Source organism: Eriocheir sinensis, chromosome 26 (genome assembly GCF_024679095.1).
Source record: "Eriocheir sinensis breed Jianghai 21 chromosome 26, ASM2467909v1, whole genome shotgun sequence".
Lineage (NCBI taxonomy): Eukaryota > Metazoa > Arthropoda > Malacostraca > Decapoda > Varunidae > Eriocheir > Eriocheir sinensis.
The window spans coordinates 137,760-151,546 of NC_066534.1; the positions used below are offsets into that span (position 1 = coordinate 137,760).

At 46.0% G+C, this 13,787-nt stretch overlaps 1 protein-coding gene and 1 long non-coding RNA gene across 5 annotated transcripts in view; one reads left to right on the forward strand and one right to left on the reverse strand.

Moving 5' to 3' along the window:
• LOC127003654 (uncharacterized) lies at positions 1 to 3,016 on the forward strand. The gene is made up of 2 exons (XR_007757184.1): positions 1 to 1,848; positions 2,226 to 3,016. It is a non-coding gene; the product is annotated as an uncharacterized LOC127003654 (long non-coding RNA).
• The window catches only part of LOC127003653 (serine/arginine-rich splicing factor 2-like), a 27,166-nt gene continuing 14,514 nt past the window's right edge, over positions 1,136 to 13,787 (reverse strand). Inside the window, exons 4-8 of one of the 4 annotated variants that reach the window (XR_007757183.1) lie at positions 13,463 to 13,597; positions 11,500 to 11,601; positions 10,201 to 10,488; positions 7,870 to 7,988; positions 1,136 to 5,663 (exon numbers count right to left, since the gene is read on the reverse strand). Coding sequence is in view for 2 of the 4 variants with exons in the window: in XM_050870558.1 (XP_050726515.1) it covers positions 7,976 to 7,988; positions 10,201 to 10,488; positions 11,500 to 11,601; positions 13,463 to 13,597 (538 nt within the window). In the remaining 2 variants the exon portion in view is untranslated. Of the gene's footprint in view, positions 5,664 to 6,380; positions 7,989 to 10,200; positions 10,489 to 11,499; positions 11,602 to 13,462; positions 13,598 to 13,787 lie in introns of those variants that run through there. The other 3 variants (XR_007757182.1, XM_050870558.1, XM_050870560.1) reach the window with 3 other exon arrangements.

A 13,787-nucleotide genomic window follows, 5' to 3' on the forward strand; every position in this document is an offset into this window, starting at 1 on the left:
TCTCTCTCTCTCTCGCACGAAGCTAAACACTTCTTCTTCAATCGAGTTCTTAATGTTTGGAACGCTCTACCCTGTGATGTCGTTGATAGTACAACAGTTACGGCCTTCAAAAATAGATTAAACAAGTGTTTTGAATCCAACCAGCAACTAAGATATTACTCATTGTCGTAATAACGTTAAGTTCTTTCGAATACTGCAGTGGTGTCCTTGTCCGCTTTTATCGCCCGGTTAGTGGTAGCAGTAATGGTAGTTCTTTCCTCTTTCCTACATAATTTCCATAAAGTTTTTCCATGCTGCATGGTTCTTTTTCCTTTCCTGCCAGCTTTGGGTGGAGGGATGGGGGGGTGGGGAGGAGCCTTCGCCTTTGCTGTCCTTCATCTTCCACCTTTGATTAGATAGTTAGTGTAGCTTGTCACAAACAGCCTCGTAAGGACCAGCAGGTCTGCTGTTGTTTGTTCTTCCTTTGTGTTCCTCCTCCTCCACCTCCTCTTCGTCTTCCTCCTCCTCCTCCTCCTCTTTTTCATGGGGGAGGAGGGAAGAGAGATGGAGGAAGGAGGAAAAATGAGAGAGAGAGAGATCGCTTACCTGTAAATATCCCCCACCTGGCCGCGCTAATAACACCGTCACACATCCAAGGCACACACTTCATGGCGCCGAGTCCCCCCCCCAGCGAGTAGAACCGTGGCACACGTCCTCTCTACCAAGTCTGGGTGGACACTGAGGTGAGGTGGTCCGTGGTGCCGCCTTGCAACGCGTGAAGACATCCAGGTGAGTCGAGTTGCCTGTAGGTGCTCGGTTTTCGTCTTTATTTCTCCTCTTTCCTCTTGTCCCTCCTCCTCCTCTTTCTGTACACTTATAGAACAATCTCTCCTCTTTCTCCTCGTGTTATCCGTTTCTCTCTATCTCCTCTCGTTCTCTCTCTATCTCCATTTTTATCAACACTTTTCTCATCTCTCCTCCATATCTAATTTAGGTTGGCAATGTCCTTCCTACTACTACTACTACTACTCAAGGATTGTAAGTAAAGGGAGTTGTAGTATATATTTTTTATTAATAAGTGTTGATGATAAAAATAATAATGAGAGAGAGAGAGAGAGAGAGAGAGAGAGAGAGAGAGAGAGAGAGAGAGAGAGAGAGAGAGAGAGAGAGAGAGAGAGAGAGAGAGAGAGAGAGAGAGAGAGAGAGAAATACCTTCACATCTGAAAGGGAAAAATCTATAATCATCTTCCTCCTCCTTCTCTTCTTCCTCACACACACACAAATTATGGCAGTTCCACCCAGGCAGTGACCTCTTCGCAGTAGTACTTGGGGGCAGGGTTATGGTCAAGTTATAGGGAGATTTTTATTTGTACAAAGCCCCTGTGGTGACCCTGCTGTCTGACCCTCACACCAACCATCTTATTGGGTCAAATCGCAGGTCAGATGGGTCCTAATGTGTGTTTCCTTAGGTTCACGGTACAGAGGTAGGGTCATGAAACTACCCCTGGAAATGCCCACAACTCCTAGGAAAGCCTTGGCAAATGTGTGTTTCCTTAGGTTCACGGTACAGAGGAAGGGTCACACTACCACCAGGGTCATGAAACTACCCCTGGAAATGCCCACAACTCCTAGGAAAGCCTTGCCAAATGTGTGTTTCCTTAGGTTCACGGTACAGAGGAAGGGTCTCACTACCACAGGGTCATGAAACTATCCCTGAAAATGCCCACAACTCCAAGGAAAGCCTTGCCAAATGTGTGTTTCCTTAGGTTCATGGTACAGACGAAGGGTCACACTACCACCAGGGTCATGAAACTACCCCTGGAAATGCCCACAACTCCTAAGAAAGCCTTGCCAAATGTGTTTCCTTAGGTTCACGGTACAGAGGAAGGGTCACAAAACTACCCCTGGAAATGCCCATAACTCCTAGGAAAGCCTTGGCAAATGTGTTTCTTAGGTTCACAGTACAGAGGAAGGGCCACACTACCACCAGGGTCATGAAACTACCCCTGGAAATGCCCACAACTCCCACGAAAGCCTGGCCAAATGTGTGTTTCCTTAGGTTCACGGTACAGAGGGTCACAAAACTACCCCTGGAAATGCCCACAACTCCTAGGAAAGCCTTGCCAAATGTGTGTTTCCTTAGGTTCAAAGAACAGAGGAAGGGTCACACTACCACCAGGGTCATGAAACTACCCCTGGAAATGCCCACAACTCCTACGAAAGCCTTGGCAAATGTGTTTCCTTAGGTTCACGGTACAGAGGAAGGGTCACACTACCACCAGGGTCAGAAAACTACCCCTGGAAATGCCAACAACTCCTAGGAAAGCCTTGGCAAATGTGTGTTTCCTTAGGTTCACACTACCACCAGGGTCACAAAACTACCCCTGGAAATGCCCACAACTCCTAGGAAAGCCTTGCCAAATGTGTGTTTCCTTAAGTTCATGGGCAGAGGAAGGGTCACACTACCACCAGGGTCACAAAATTACCCCTGGAAATGCCCACAACTCCTAGGAAAGCCTTGTCACATGTGTGTTTCCTTAGGTTCACGGTGCAGAGGAAGGGTCATAAAACTACCCCTGGAAATGCCCACAACTCCTAGGAAAGCCTTGGCAAATTATGCTTACATCTCAAAATTATCAATTAATGTATGTTTCTTTATGTGCACAATTTAATTCTGCATGTTTTCATATATAATACATGATGATTAAGTTGAGTTTATGGCTGAAAACTTGTTATATTCAATAGCGACATTTGAAATTTGGTGCGCACGGCGATCTCGGATACGGGGCGCTGTTTTGGCCTGGCCGTAGTGAAGGGGTTAAACCAATATATTACACATTTGGAAGTTGTAAAGTTTTGTTTAGTGGGCACAACATCTGTGGTCACATGCCGGAGAGAGACAGGCAAGGAATGTTTTGTTTAGTGGGCAGCGCAATATCTGTGGTCATATGCCGGAGAGACAGGCAAGGAAAGTTTTGTTTAGTTGGCAGCGCAATATCTGTGGTCATATGACGGAGTGAGATAGGAGGGGAAGGAATTATAGGAGAAGGGAACAGTTGGAAAGTTTTGTTTAGTGGCCAGTGCAACATCTGTGGTCATATGCCAGAGAGAGAAAGGCAAGGAAAGTTTTTGTTTAGTGGGCAGCGCAACATCTGTGGTCATATGCCAGAGAGAGACAGGCAAGGAAAGTTTTGTTTAGTGGGCTCAACATCTGTGGTCATATGCCGGAGAGAGATAGGCAAGGAAAGTTTTGTTTAGTGGGCGCAACATCTGTGGTCATATGCCAGAGAGAGAGACATGCAAGGAAAGTTTTGTTTAGTGGGCAGTGCAACATCTGTGGTCACATGCCAGAGAGAGACAGTAGGGGAAGGAATTATAGGAGAAGGGAACAGATCCCAGGAGACAGGACACAACCCCGATTAATACCTGGTACACTGCTGGGTGGACAGGGGCGTAGGGTATCGGAAAAGCCGCCCAAATGTTTCCACTCCGTCCAGGAATGGAACCCAGGCTCTCTCGGTTGTGAGCCAAGTGTGCTAGCCACTGCACCACGAAGCCCCCCATATTAATGAAGAGCACTGTATTTCAGTGACAAGATCTTTGGAAATAGCTGTAATGGCCTCCTCCTCCTCTTGCATTCACCCGCTTTTTTTTGGGGGGGGGGGAGGGGGGGGGCCTCCTGGTGGGTTATCGGAAAAAAAAAAATAATCTGAAAGAAATGGAATTAGTTACCCCAAAAACATTTAAAAAATGGCTTGAGGTGTTCAGGTCACCCAAATTCCTCCGCCTCTTCCGCCTCCACTCGCACCCACCTGGCCCCTCCCTCCACCATGCCGCCAAACTGTGTGGCACTGAGCTGGTAACTGATTCTCCCTTCCTTAGCATGACAAGTCTGGTCCGACAAGTTTGGGGTCCCTACAGAGTTCAGCATAGCTGGGTGTTGTCGCGATAAGTCATCGCGATACTTTATCGCTGATAACAAAATCGGGTTATTGGCCATCCGCTACTTATTTAAATATATATCGGTATCTTCGTTACTTTTGTGACCAAATTAGCGATAATCGCTACTTTTTTCCGCCTCTCAGAAAAAAAGTTGTCTCCTCCCTACTGCGCATGTGTGGCCCGGGCGCCCGGTGTTGTTTGAAAAACCTTTGGGTTATGAAATATCTTCAGTGAAAAGATTTCATACTTAGATCATCAACATTAAAACACTAGGTTATGTTTTTTGTTACTCAAAAATCAATATATCAAAGAGAAAAATCATTTAACTTACCCCCAAAATGATTATTCACTGCCTCAAATTTGATATTCCATATTCGTTTGTGAGCATGCCATGGTATTGAAGGCACCCGATGTTGTGTTATTTGGTGTCCCATCGTCAAAAGCTGGCACTTTTGTTTACAAACACTGGTCTCTCGTGAACTGCGCACATTCAGACCAGTAAGCGTAGCCCTGTACAGTCTCACAAAGCTTTTTAACACATTAAGAGTTGCTGGAAGGCTGAATCAGACAAACAGTACCACCATCCTCGCTGTTTCTAGAACGACACTCTGTACATATAAATACAACTCGTACAGTGTCGTTCTAGAAACAGCGGGGATGGTGGTACTGTATGTCTGATTCAGCCTTCCAGCAACTCTTCATTACGGTTAAAAAGCTTTGTGAGACTGTACAGGTCTACGCTTGCTGGTCTGAGAATGCGCAGTTCACGAGAGACCAGTGTTTGTAAACAAAAAAGCTAGTGCTTTTGACGGCGGGGACGCCAAATAACACAACACCGGTTCAGGCGTTTCTAGTATTACCGTCGAAAGGTACGTGTCAACGTGTGGTTTTCCGGTTTTGTAAGTTTTCTAAAATACAGATAATGACATTTGAATTCATCTATGTTTTTTTTTATTTGAAATATCAACATAGTATCGTTTTCGCCTATCGGACTTATCGCTAGCTAGTATCGGAATTGTCGATTTATATCGGGTATCGGTTATCGCCTATATTTGTGTCTCCAGTTAATGAATATCGGTTATCACCGATAAGGTTTTCCATTATCAGTTATCGGTTATCAGGAATAAGGTTTTCTGTTATCGTGCCCAGCTATGGAGTTCAGGATGAATAACTCTGTACAGACCCCAAACTCCTCTGGCTGGACTTGTCGTGCGGGTGGCCATACAGAGGACCCCATAGGCCAGTTTCACGCGGAAAACTATAGCGTCCATCGGCGCCATTGGTAACGCTCAAAACAAACAAAGTGACTGTGAAAGCGGCCCCTAGACCACTGCCTCCCATGGCCCCCAAAACAGTCCCTGCTGTACCATGTTGGGTGCGCCTAGTAAAGCCCCGTCAGGTAGATTCTTGCTGGCCATCTCATCTCCAACTATGACCCCCACACCAACATAACCTTGACTCGAGCACCACCGCCACTGACTGCATTCACCGCAACACCGCCACTGACTGCATTCACCGCAACACTGCATCACCGCCACTGTGACTGCATTCACCGCAACACCGCATCACCGCCACTGACTGCATTCACCGCAACACCGCATCACCACCACTGTGACTGCATTCACCGCAACACTGCATCACCGCCACTGTGACTGCATTCACCGCAACACTGCTATCACCACCTCCTCCGCTCTCCTCACCACACCACACAGCAACACAGCAAGCCAGCAACAGCTCAGCGCCTGTGTTGCAGAAATGGTTGTTAGTAGCTGACTGTGCTGGCGCTGAGGACCTCCTCCCATGCTGACTACCCCGCTGTGTGTGTGTGTGTGTGTGTGTGTGTGTGTGTGTGTGTGTGTAGCTGACTGTGCTGGCGGTGAGGACCTCCTCCCATGCTGACTACCCCGCTGTGTGTGTGTGTGTGTGTGTGTGTGTGTGTATGTGTGTAGCTGACTGTGCTGGCGGTGAGGACCTCCTCCCATGCTGACTACCTCGCTGTGTGTGTGTGTGTGTGTGTGTGTGTGTGTGTGTGTGTGTGTGTATGTGTGTAGCTGACTGTGCTGGCGGTGAGGACCTCCTCCCATGCTGACTACCTCGCTGTGTGTGTGTGTGTGTAGCTGACTGTGCTGGTGCTGAGGACCTCCTCCCATGCTGACTACCTCGCTGTGTGTGTGTGTGTGTGTGTGTGTGTAGCTGACTGTGCTGGCGCTGAGGACCTCCTCCCATGCTGACTACCCCGCTGTGTGTGTGTGTGTGTGTGTGTGTGTGTGTGTGTGTGTGTGTGTGTAATTCAGCTCTTGGTCTGCTGTGGGTTTCTGGAGACAGCCAGCCGTTCCCCTACGGAGGAGCACAGAGCTCAAAGTACCGATCTTTGGGGAGGAGTGTGTGTCTGTGTGTGTGTGTGCACTCCCCCACAGTGGCACCTCTGAAACACACACTTGGAGAATTAATCACTGACAACAACAGACACAGATTTAATGACACCACAAACCTTAACTGCCACACCAGCCAGGAAAACAATAATACTAAGAATAATAATAATAAAAATAACACTACTACTAATAATAATAATGTCTTCCCTTTAATACTCGTGTGTGATTATATCCTAAGTCGTTCTGTTGTAGCAGCAGCACTAGTAGCATAGTCCGGCAAACCTTAAGTGGCGGCTCTGACGTAGACAGCCCGCTAGACCCTGGTGCCACGTCTCCAACTGACCTCGCACACCATGCCTCTCACACCCTTCTGTGTGTGTGTGTGTGTGTGCAAGAAAAGTGGGGTGTACTCTCATTCGGGGAGTATGGTGCACGACAATGCATAATAATAATAATAATAGTAATAATAAACCTCTTTTAAAAATACACACCAAGACTCTTTACCTCTTGGGTGGTGTGAAAATAAGGTCAAAGTGTAATATTTTACTGTTCTCAGCGATTTCCCCACTCCCTGGCATCCCCAAGGGAACCTCACCATTCACCTGCGTGACTCGCATCAAAATTTGCTTGACGGTCCTGGCATTCCATATACAGGTACAGTCTTCATATTTTGTCATAATTATGCCATATGGCTGACATTGTATGGCAGATGGCAGACACACACCAAAAAATAGCAGAAATGCGATAATTAAAGCAGGCAGAGGAGCTGGCACCTGCCGTGTGTTGGGTTGACTTGAGCTGACAACGCCGCGCTGCCAAGTGTCTTTGTATTCACTCACAGACAGAATCAATCATAAAAACCATATTTGTTTTTATACTTGAGTGAGAGAGAGACACGGGGAGACTAGAAGGGTGTGAGAGATACGGTGCGCGAGGTCAGTTGGAAACACAGCATCAGTGTCTAGCGGGCTGTCCACGTCAGAGCCGCCACTTAAGATTTGCCGGACTATAGTAATAGTAGTAGTAGTAGTAGTAATAGTAGTAATAATAATAATGGTAATGAATTTCTACTTTACATTGACGTTTCCTTCAGAGAAGAAACTAATCCTAAGTGTTCTTAACTATTACACCAGAAGCAGAAGCAGTAGTAGTAGTAGTAGAAATAGTAGTAGTAGTAGTAGTAGTAGAAATAGTAGTAGTAATAGTAGTAGAAATAGTAATAGCAGTAGTAGTAGAAATAGTAGTAGTAGTAGAAATAGTAGTAGCAGAAATAGTAGTCGTAGTAGTAGAAATAGTAGTAGTAGTAGTATTAATAGTAGTAGTAGTAGAAATAGTAGTAGAAATAGTAGAAGTAGTAGAAGTACATCTAAATTACTATTACAATTTATAAGCTGAGAAACACACACACTCTAAGCACTAACTTAACATTTAATCCATTAATAATAATAATAATAATAATAAAAAATAAAATAATAATAATAAAAAAAAAATAACCTAAAACTGTAATCCTAATTTTCCTTTTGTTTTATTCCTAACATACAAAATAATAGTAATAATAATAATATTGATAATGTACCTTCAGTAATATTTTTAATTTTTTTTTCTCTCTCTCTCTCTCTCTCTCTTTCTCTCCCTTTCTTCTTCTTCTTCCTCTTCTTCTTCAGCCTTGTCTATGTAGGGTTTCACTCCATGGACCTGCAAACAGTGGTGGTAGTAGTAGTAGTGGTAGTAGTAACAGTAGCAGTAGTAGTAGTAGTAACAGTAGTAGTAGTAGTTAGTAGTAGTGTCATGTTAAGGCAAAGTTGGACATGTTGGACTGTTGTTTAAATTACGGGCTCACGGAGTAGAGGGTAAAGTTTTGAACTGGGTCACGGCGTGGCTTAGAAATAGGAAGCAAAGAGTGCAAATCAATGGTAAAAGATCTGACTGGGGATGTGTTACGAGTGGGGTCCCACAAGGTTCGGTATTAGGTCCACTTTTGTTTATTATTTATATCAATGACTTAGATACAGGAATTAGTAGTGATGTTAGTAAATTTGCAGATGATACCAAGATCGGTAGAGTAACTGAGTCGGATCAGGACGCTAGTATTCTCCAAGGTGAACTCAACAGATTGTATGACTGGGCGGATAAATGGCAGATGGAGTTCAATGTAGGGAAGTGCAGTATTCTGAGTGTAGGTAGGAACAACACCTCACATAACTATTGCTTAAATGACACTCTCATAAGCAGGTCTGGGTGCGATAGGGATTTAGGGGTCTTAGTGAGCTCTGATCTCCGTCCAAGGGCACAATGCATTCAAGCTAGAAATCGAGCAAATAGGGTACTGGGATTTATTTCAAGGAGCGTAAGCAACAGAAGCCCCGAAGTCTTCCTCAAACTATATTTAGCATTAGTTAGACCTCATCTTGACTATGTGGTTCAGTTCTGGTCACCTTACTATAGAATGGATATCAAAATGTTAGAATCGGTGCAGAGGAGGATGACTAAGATGATTCAGGGGTTGAGAAACTTGCCATACGAGGAAAGACTCAAACAGTTAAACTCGCATTCTCTAGAAAGGCGAAGGGTGCGTGGAGACATGATCGAGGTTTATAAATGGATGAAGGGCTTTAATAAGGGAGACATTCATAAGGTTTTGTTGGTAAGAGAACCGGGTAGGACACGAAGTAACGGGTTTAAACTGGATAAATTCAGATTCAACAGGGACACAGGCAAAAATTGGTTTACAAACAGGGTGGTGGATGAGTGGAATAGGCTTAGCAGTCATGTGGTGAGAGCCAATACAATTGTCACATTAAAAAATAGACTAGATAAATTCATGGACAGTGATATTAGGTGGGGTTAGATACACAGGAGCTTAGGGTCAAAGGAGCTGCCTCTACAGAATGGACATCAACTTGCTAGAATCAGTTCAGAGGAGGATGACCAAGATGATTCAGGGGCTGAGGAACCTCCCATATCAAAATAGGCTGAAACTTCTAAACTTATACATTCACTAGAGAGCCGAAGAGTGCGGGGAGATCTGATAGAAGTATTCAAATGGGTCAAGGGTTACAACAAAGGCGATATAAGTAAAGTACTGAGAATTAGCCAGCAGGATAGAACTCGCAGTAATGGATTTAAATTAGAAAAGTATAGATTTAGGAGGGATATAGGCAAGCACTGGTTTAGTAACAGGGTGCTGGGGGAATGGAATAGACTCAGCAATCACATAGTTAGTGCTGGGACGGTGGCTTGTTTTAAGAGTAGACTGGATAGCTACATGGACGAGGACGACAGGTGGCAGTGAGGTGTGGGTGCAGTAAGGTGACGGGGTACTGGATGCGTGCCTAGTACCGCCGGTATAACGAGGATCAAGCCTCTACCTGTAACCCCTGTAACTACACCTCACCCATCGTGAGTAGTGGGGGGGATTCTGGAGCTGCCCTGTGTAGGCCACCTGGCCTCTTGCAGTTTCCCTATGTTCTTATGTTCTTATGTACAGATACGGAGACGGGACCACACCAGCGTAAGCCCAGGCCCTGTAAAACTACAACTAGGTAAATTCACACACACACACAGTAGCTCAGTGGTTAGAGTGTTTGGCTCACAACCAGAAGGGCCGGGGTTCGATTCCCCGGCCGGGTGAAGATAAGTTGGGTCTTTCACATGTAGGCCTGTTCACCTAGCAGTGAGTAGGTACGCGATGTCAGGCAAGGAGCTGTGGCCTCGTTGTTGCGGTGTGTTGTGTGTGAGTGGTCTCAGTCCTGCCCAAAGATTGGTACTATGAGCTCTGTGCTCTTCTGCAGGGGAACGGCTGGCTGTCTTGCCCGCACCAGACCAAGAGCTGAATCACACACACACTCACAAAACCGAGAAAAAATTACAATTAGAGCGAGCCAGCAAAACCGAGCGAGAGCCTTACCTTGACCTTGACCTCGAGCGAGGCGACTTGGACCTTGACCGTGACCTTGGTGTCCTGGACCTCGAGCGAGACTTGGAGTGAGACCTTGATTTAGAGCGAGCGCCCCCCTCCCCTCCCGGTCCCCCATCCATGCCGTTGGGGGGTGCCGGGGGGGCATGGGGGGGTGAGCGGTGGTGGTCGGAGCGAGCCGAGCGAGCCTGGTCCTGCTCCGGGGGAATGGAGCGAGAGCGGCTCTTGCTGCCTGAGCGAGAGCGGGTGTGCGAGCGAGACCGGGACCGGCTGTTGCTCCTGGAAGGGAAGAAACAAATTAGAGCGAGGGAAGGAATTAAAGCGAGGGGAGGAATTAAAGCGAGGGGAGGAATTAGAATGAGGGGAGGAATTAGAGCAGGGGAAGGAATAAAAACACACACAAGTTGACACGCATACATGGAAACAGACACGTATAAGTAGATTGAGCTAATTTAAGTAAGAATGTGTGTGTGTGTGTGTGTGTGTGTCAGGAATATTGGGTCTTGTGGAATTTTCTCTCTCTCTTTCACACACACACACACATTAATATATTATGTGTACACACGTAGATGTACACATGGGTGTGATTCTAGATATTTAATTGCATGGTGGGTGTGATTCTAGATATTTAATTGCATGGTGGGTGTGATTCTAGATATTTAATTGTATGGTGGGTGTGATTCTGGATATTTAATTGCATGGTGGGTGTGATTCTAGATATTTAATTGCATGGTGGGTGTGATTCTAGATATTTAATTGCATGGTGGGTGTGATTCTGGATATTTAATTGCATGGTGGGTGTGATTCTGGATATTTAATTGCATGGTGGGTGTGATTCTGGATATTTAATTGCATGGTGGGTGTGATTCTGGATATTTAATTGCATGGTGGGTGTGATTCTGGATATTTAATTGCATGGTGGATGTGATTCTGGATATTTAATTGCATGGTGGGTGTGATTCTGGATATTTAATTGCATGGTGGATGTGATTCTGGATATTTAATTGCATGGTGGGTGTGATTCTGGATATTTAATTGCATGGTGGGTGTGATTCTGGATATTTAATTGCATGGTGGGTGTGATTCTGGATATTTAATTACATGGTGGGTGTGATTCTGGATATTTAATTGCATGGTGGGTGTGATTCTGGAGATTTAATTGCATGGTGGGTGTGATTCTAGAGATTTAATTGTATGCTGGGTGTGATTCTGGAGGTTAAATTGCATGCTGGGTGTGATTCTGGAGAGATGAGGAGTAGCGGCTGTTCTCTCTCTCTCTCTCTCTCTCACCTTGAGCGAGAGCGACGGTGCCTGGAGCGAGACCTTGTCCTGGACCGCGACCTTGACCTCCGGCTCCTCCTGCGCGACCTTGAGCGTGACCTTGAACGAGAACTATCCGTGTTGTGTTAGTAACAGTAGTAGTAGTAGTAGTTTGAATATATCCACATAAATCAATGAAAATACTACTACTAGTACTACAGTAGAGCCCCATTTAGTGCTAGAATTAGGTGGATGAACGTGGTTGTGCTAACTGAATAAAGTAACCAATATGAAAAAAATTATTTGGTGCACACGTGGGTCTGACTTTTGGGTTTGATAATTACTCAAAATAATCATTCACATTAAAAAAAAAACCAACCCTCGGATTGGCTGAGCTCTGAAAACTCGCTTGTGATTCGCTGGGAGTCCGATGACGTCATCGCCGGTGCCCACCCGGCCAGCGGCCTCGCTGCCGTAACCTACAAGCGTCGGGCTAAAGGACTATTGTCGTCCTCCCAGCGCGCGGGCGGTGTTGATAGATTTTGGAAAATAGGTCTTTCATCAATGCCCCGTGTGGCAATTTCAAACGAAAACATATCAATATATACAGGTAACTCTCGATTTACGCGAGTATTGCGTCCTTGAAGAGGTCGTGTAAATCAAACAAGAGGTAGGTTTGTCGAAAAATAAATTCACTTCATTCAGTGGAAAAAGAGAGAGAGAGAGAGAGAGAGAGAGAATATCCATATCACCGAGATATCTACTCGGGCACTCAGTCTCAGCCTCACTCGTGGGAGGAAGAAATGAGGGACACCATGAGCGACTGGTTAGTATTGGTACCGGTACCGAGCATTTTGGTACTGGTACCGTACTGTATACCTGGTACTGGTACCTGCCCACCCCTATTGTTGAGTAGCGTGGGTACTGTATTGTTGTTGAAGTGGCTTGCGGGAAGAACTGAGCTCAGGTGTGTGGCCGTGTGAGTCCAGTTGCGTGAGACATCTGGTGGACACTCCATAAAATATCACGTACAAGTGAAAAAACGTGTAAATTAAACATTTATTTGGATTTTGGACCCCGCGTTAATTCAAAAATGCGTAAATCAAACTTGCGTAAATCGAGAGTTGCCTGTACTGTTTTTTCATGGGCAATCCTTCTTCTCCACGGTGAAATAAATCTGAAGTGTCTATGTTGCAGCAAGGCAGAGACATGACATTGGGAAGAGGTGCTATTTTTGGCCAAGCCGAGCGCGTCGACCCCTGCCACCCGATGCTTTCCGCCCGAGCGGGAATTCCCATCACCCGACACACGTACACGGGTTAAGGCAGTGCGTCACACTGGCCATTTTCTTCTAACCGTCGTGGCCACTGGCAACGCCCGTGCGCCCAACCGGGAGCAAGTTGTCGGTTCACTGTAACCTGGTGGTGTCACACTGAGCCCTTTTCTTCCCACCGTGTTGGAGGCAGCTAGGACAACCGGCAAATCCAAATTTTCCGGGTGTGCGTAACACACGGCCAGGGTCAGTTGCCCGTATCCACGTCCACACCGTAAACAAAGCACTTGCCCTGTATCAACATGGCGTCATCTGCTAAAGTAAGGGCTTGTGCCGTGCATCAAGGCGCCTTGGTGCAGTTTTCAAAACTCAGTCGTGGTGGCTGCTGCCGCTGAGGCTTTCACTTTTCTTGGTAGATGGTGACTTGCGCTAAGTGATCTCGCGCTAAGTGGGGCTCTACTGTATCACTACTATCCTCAATATTACATCTACTATTACTACTACTACTATTACTACCAATAATAATAATAATAATAATAATAATTTTTACCTTCTAATCCAATATATGTTTGTATGAGGGAGGGAGGGGAGGGGAAGAGGGAAAGGGGGGGAGGGAGAAAACCACCATTAGTAGTAGTAGTAGTAGTAGTTATGGATAGTCTGGTGTAAGGAACTCTAGAATCACACCCACACATCCCCCAATGAGCGCCCGTGTCTCACCTGCGGCGGCGGCGGCGGTGCGGCGGGGTCTCGGGGCGGCCGTAGCGTGCCATCTGGACTCTCAGCTCCCTTCCGTCCAGCCGCCGTCCATCCATCGCCTCCATGGCATCCTCGGCATCGCGGCGGTCATAGTACCTGAGGAGGAGAGTGTGTTAGTGTGGTTGATATTTTTGGGTGAAGTTCAACCTTGGTTTCCTTATCTATTTACCAACCGATCTTGATTTAGTTTACGTCAAAAAATAGGTCTGTTTAGTGGGCAGCGCAACATCTGTGGTCATATGCCAGAGAGAGACAGGCAAGGAAAGTTTTGTTTAGTGGGCGCGCA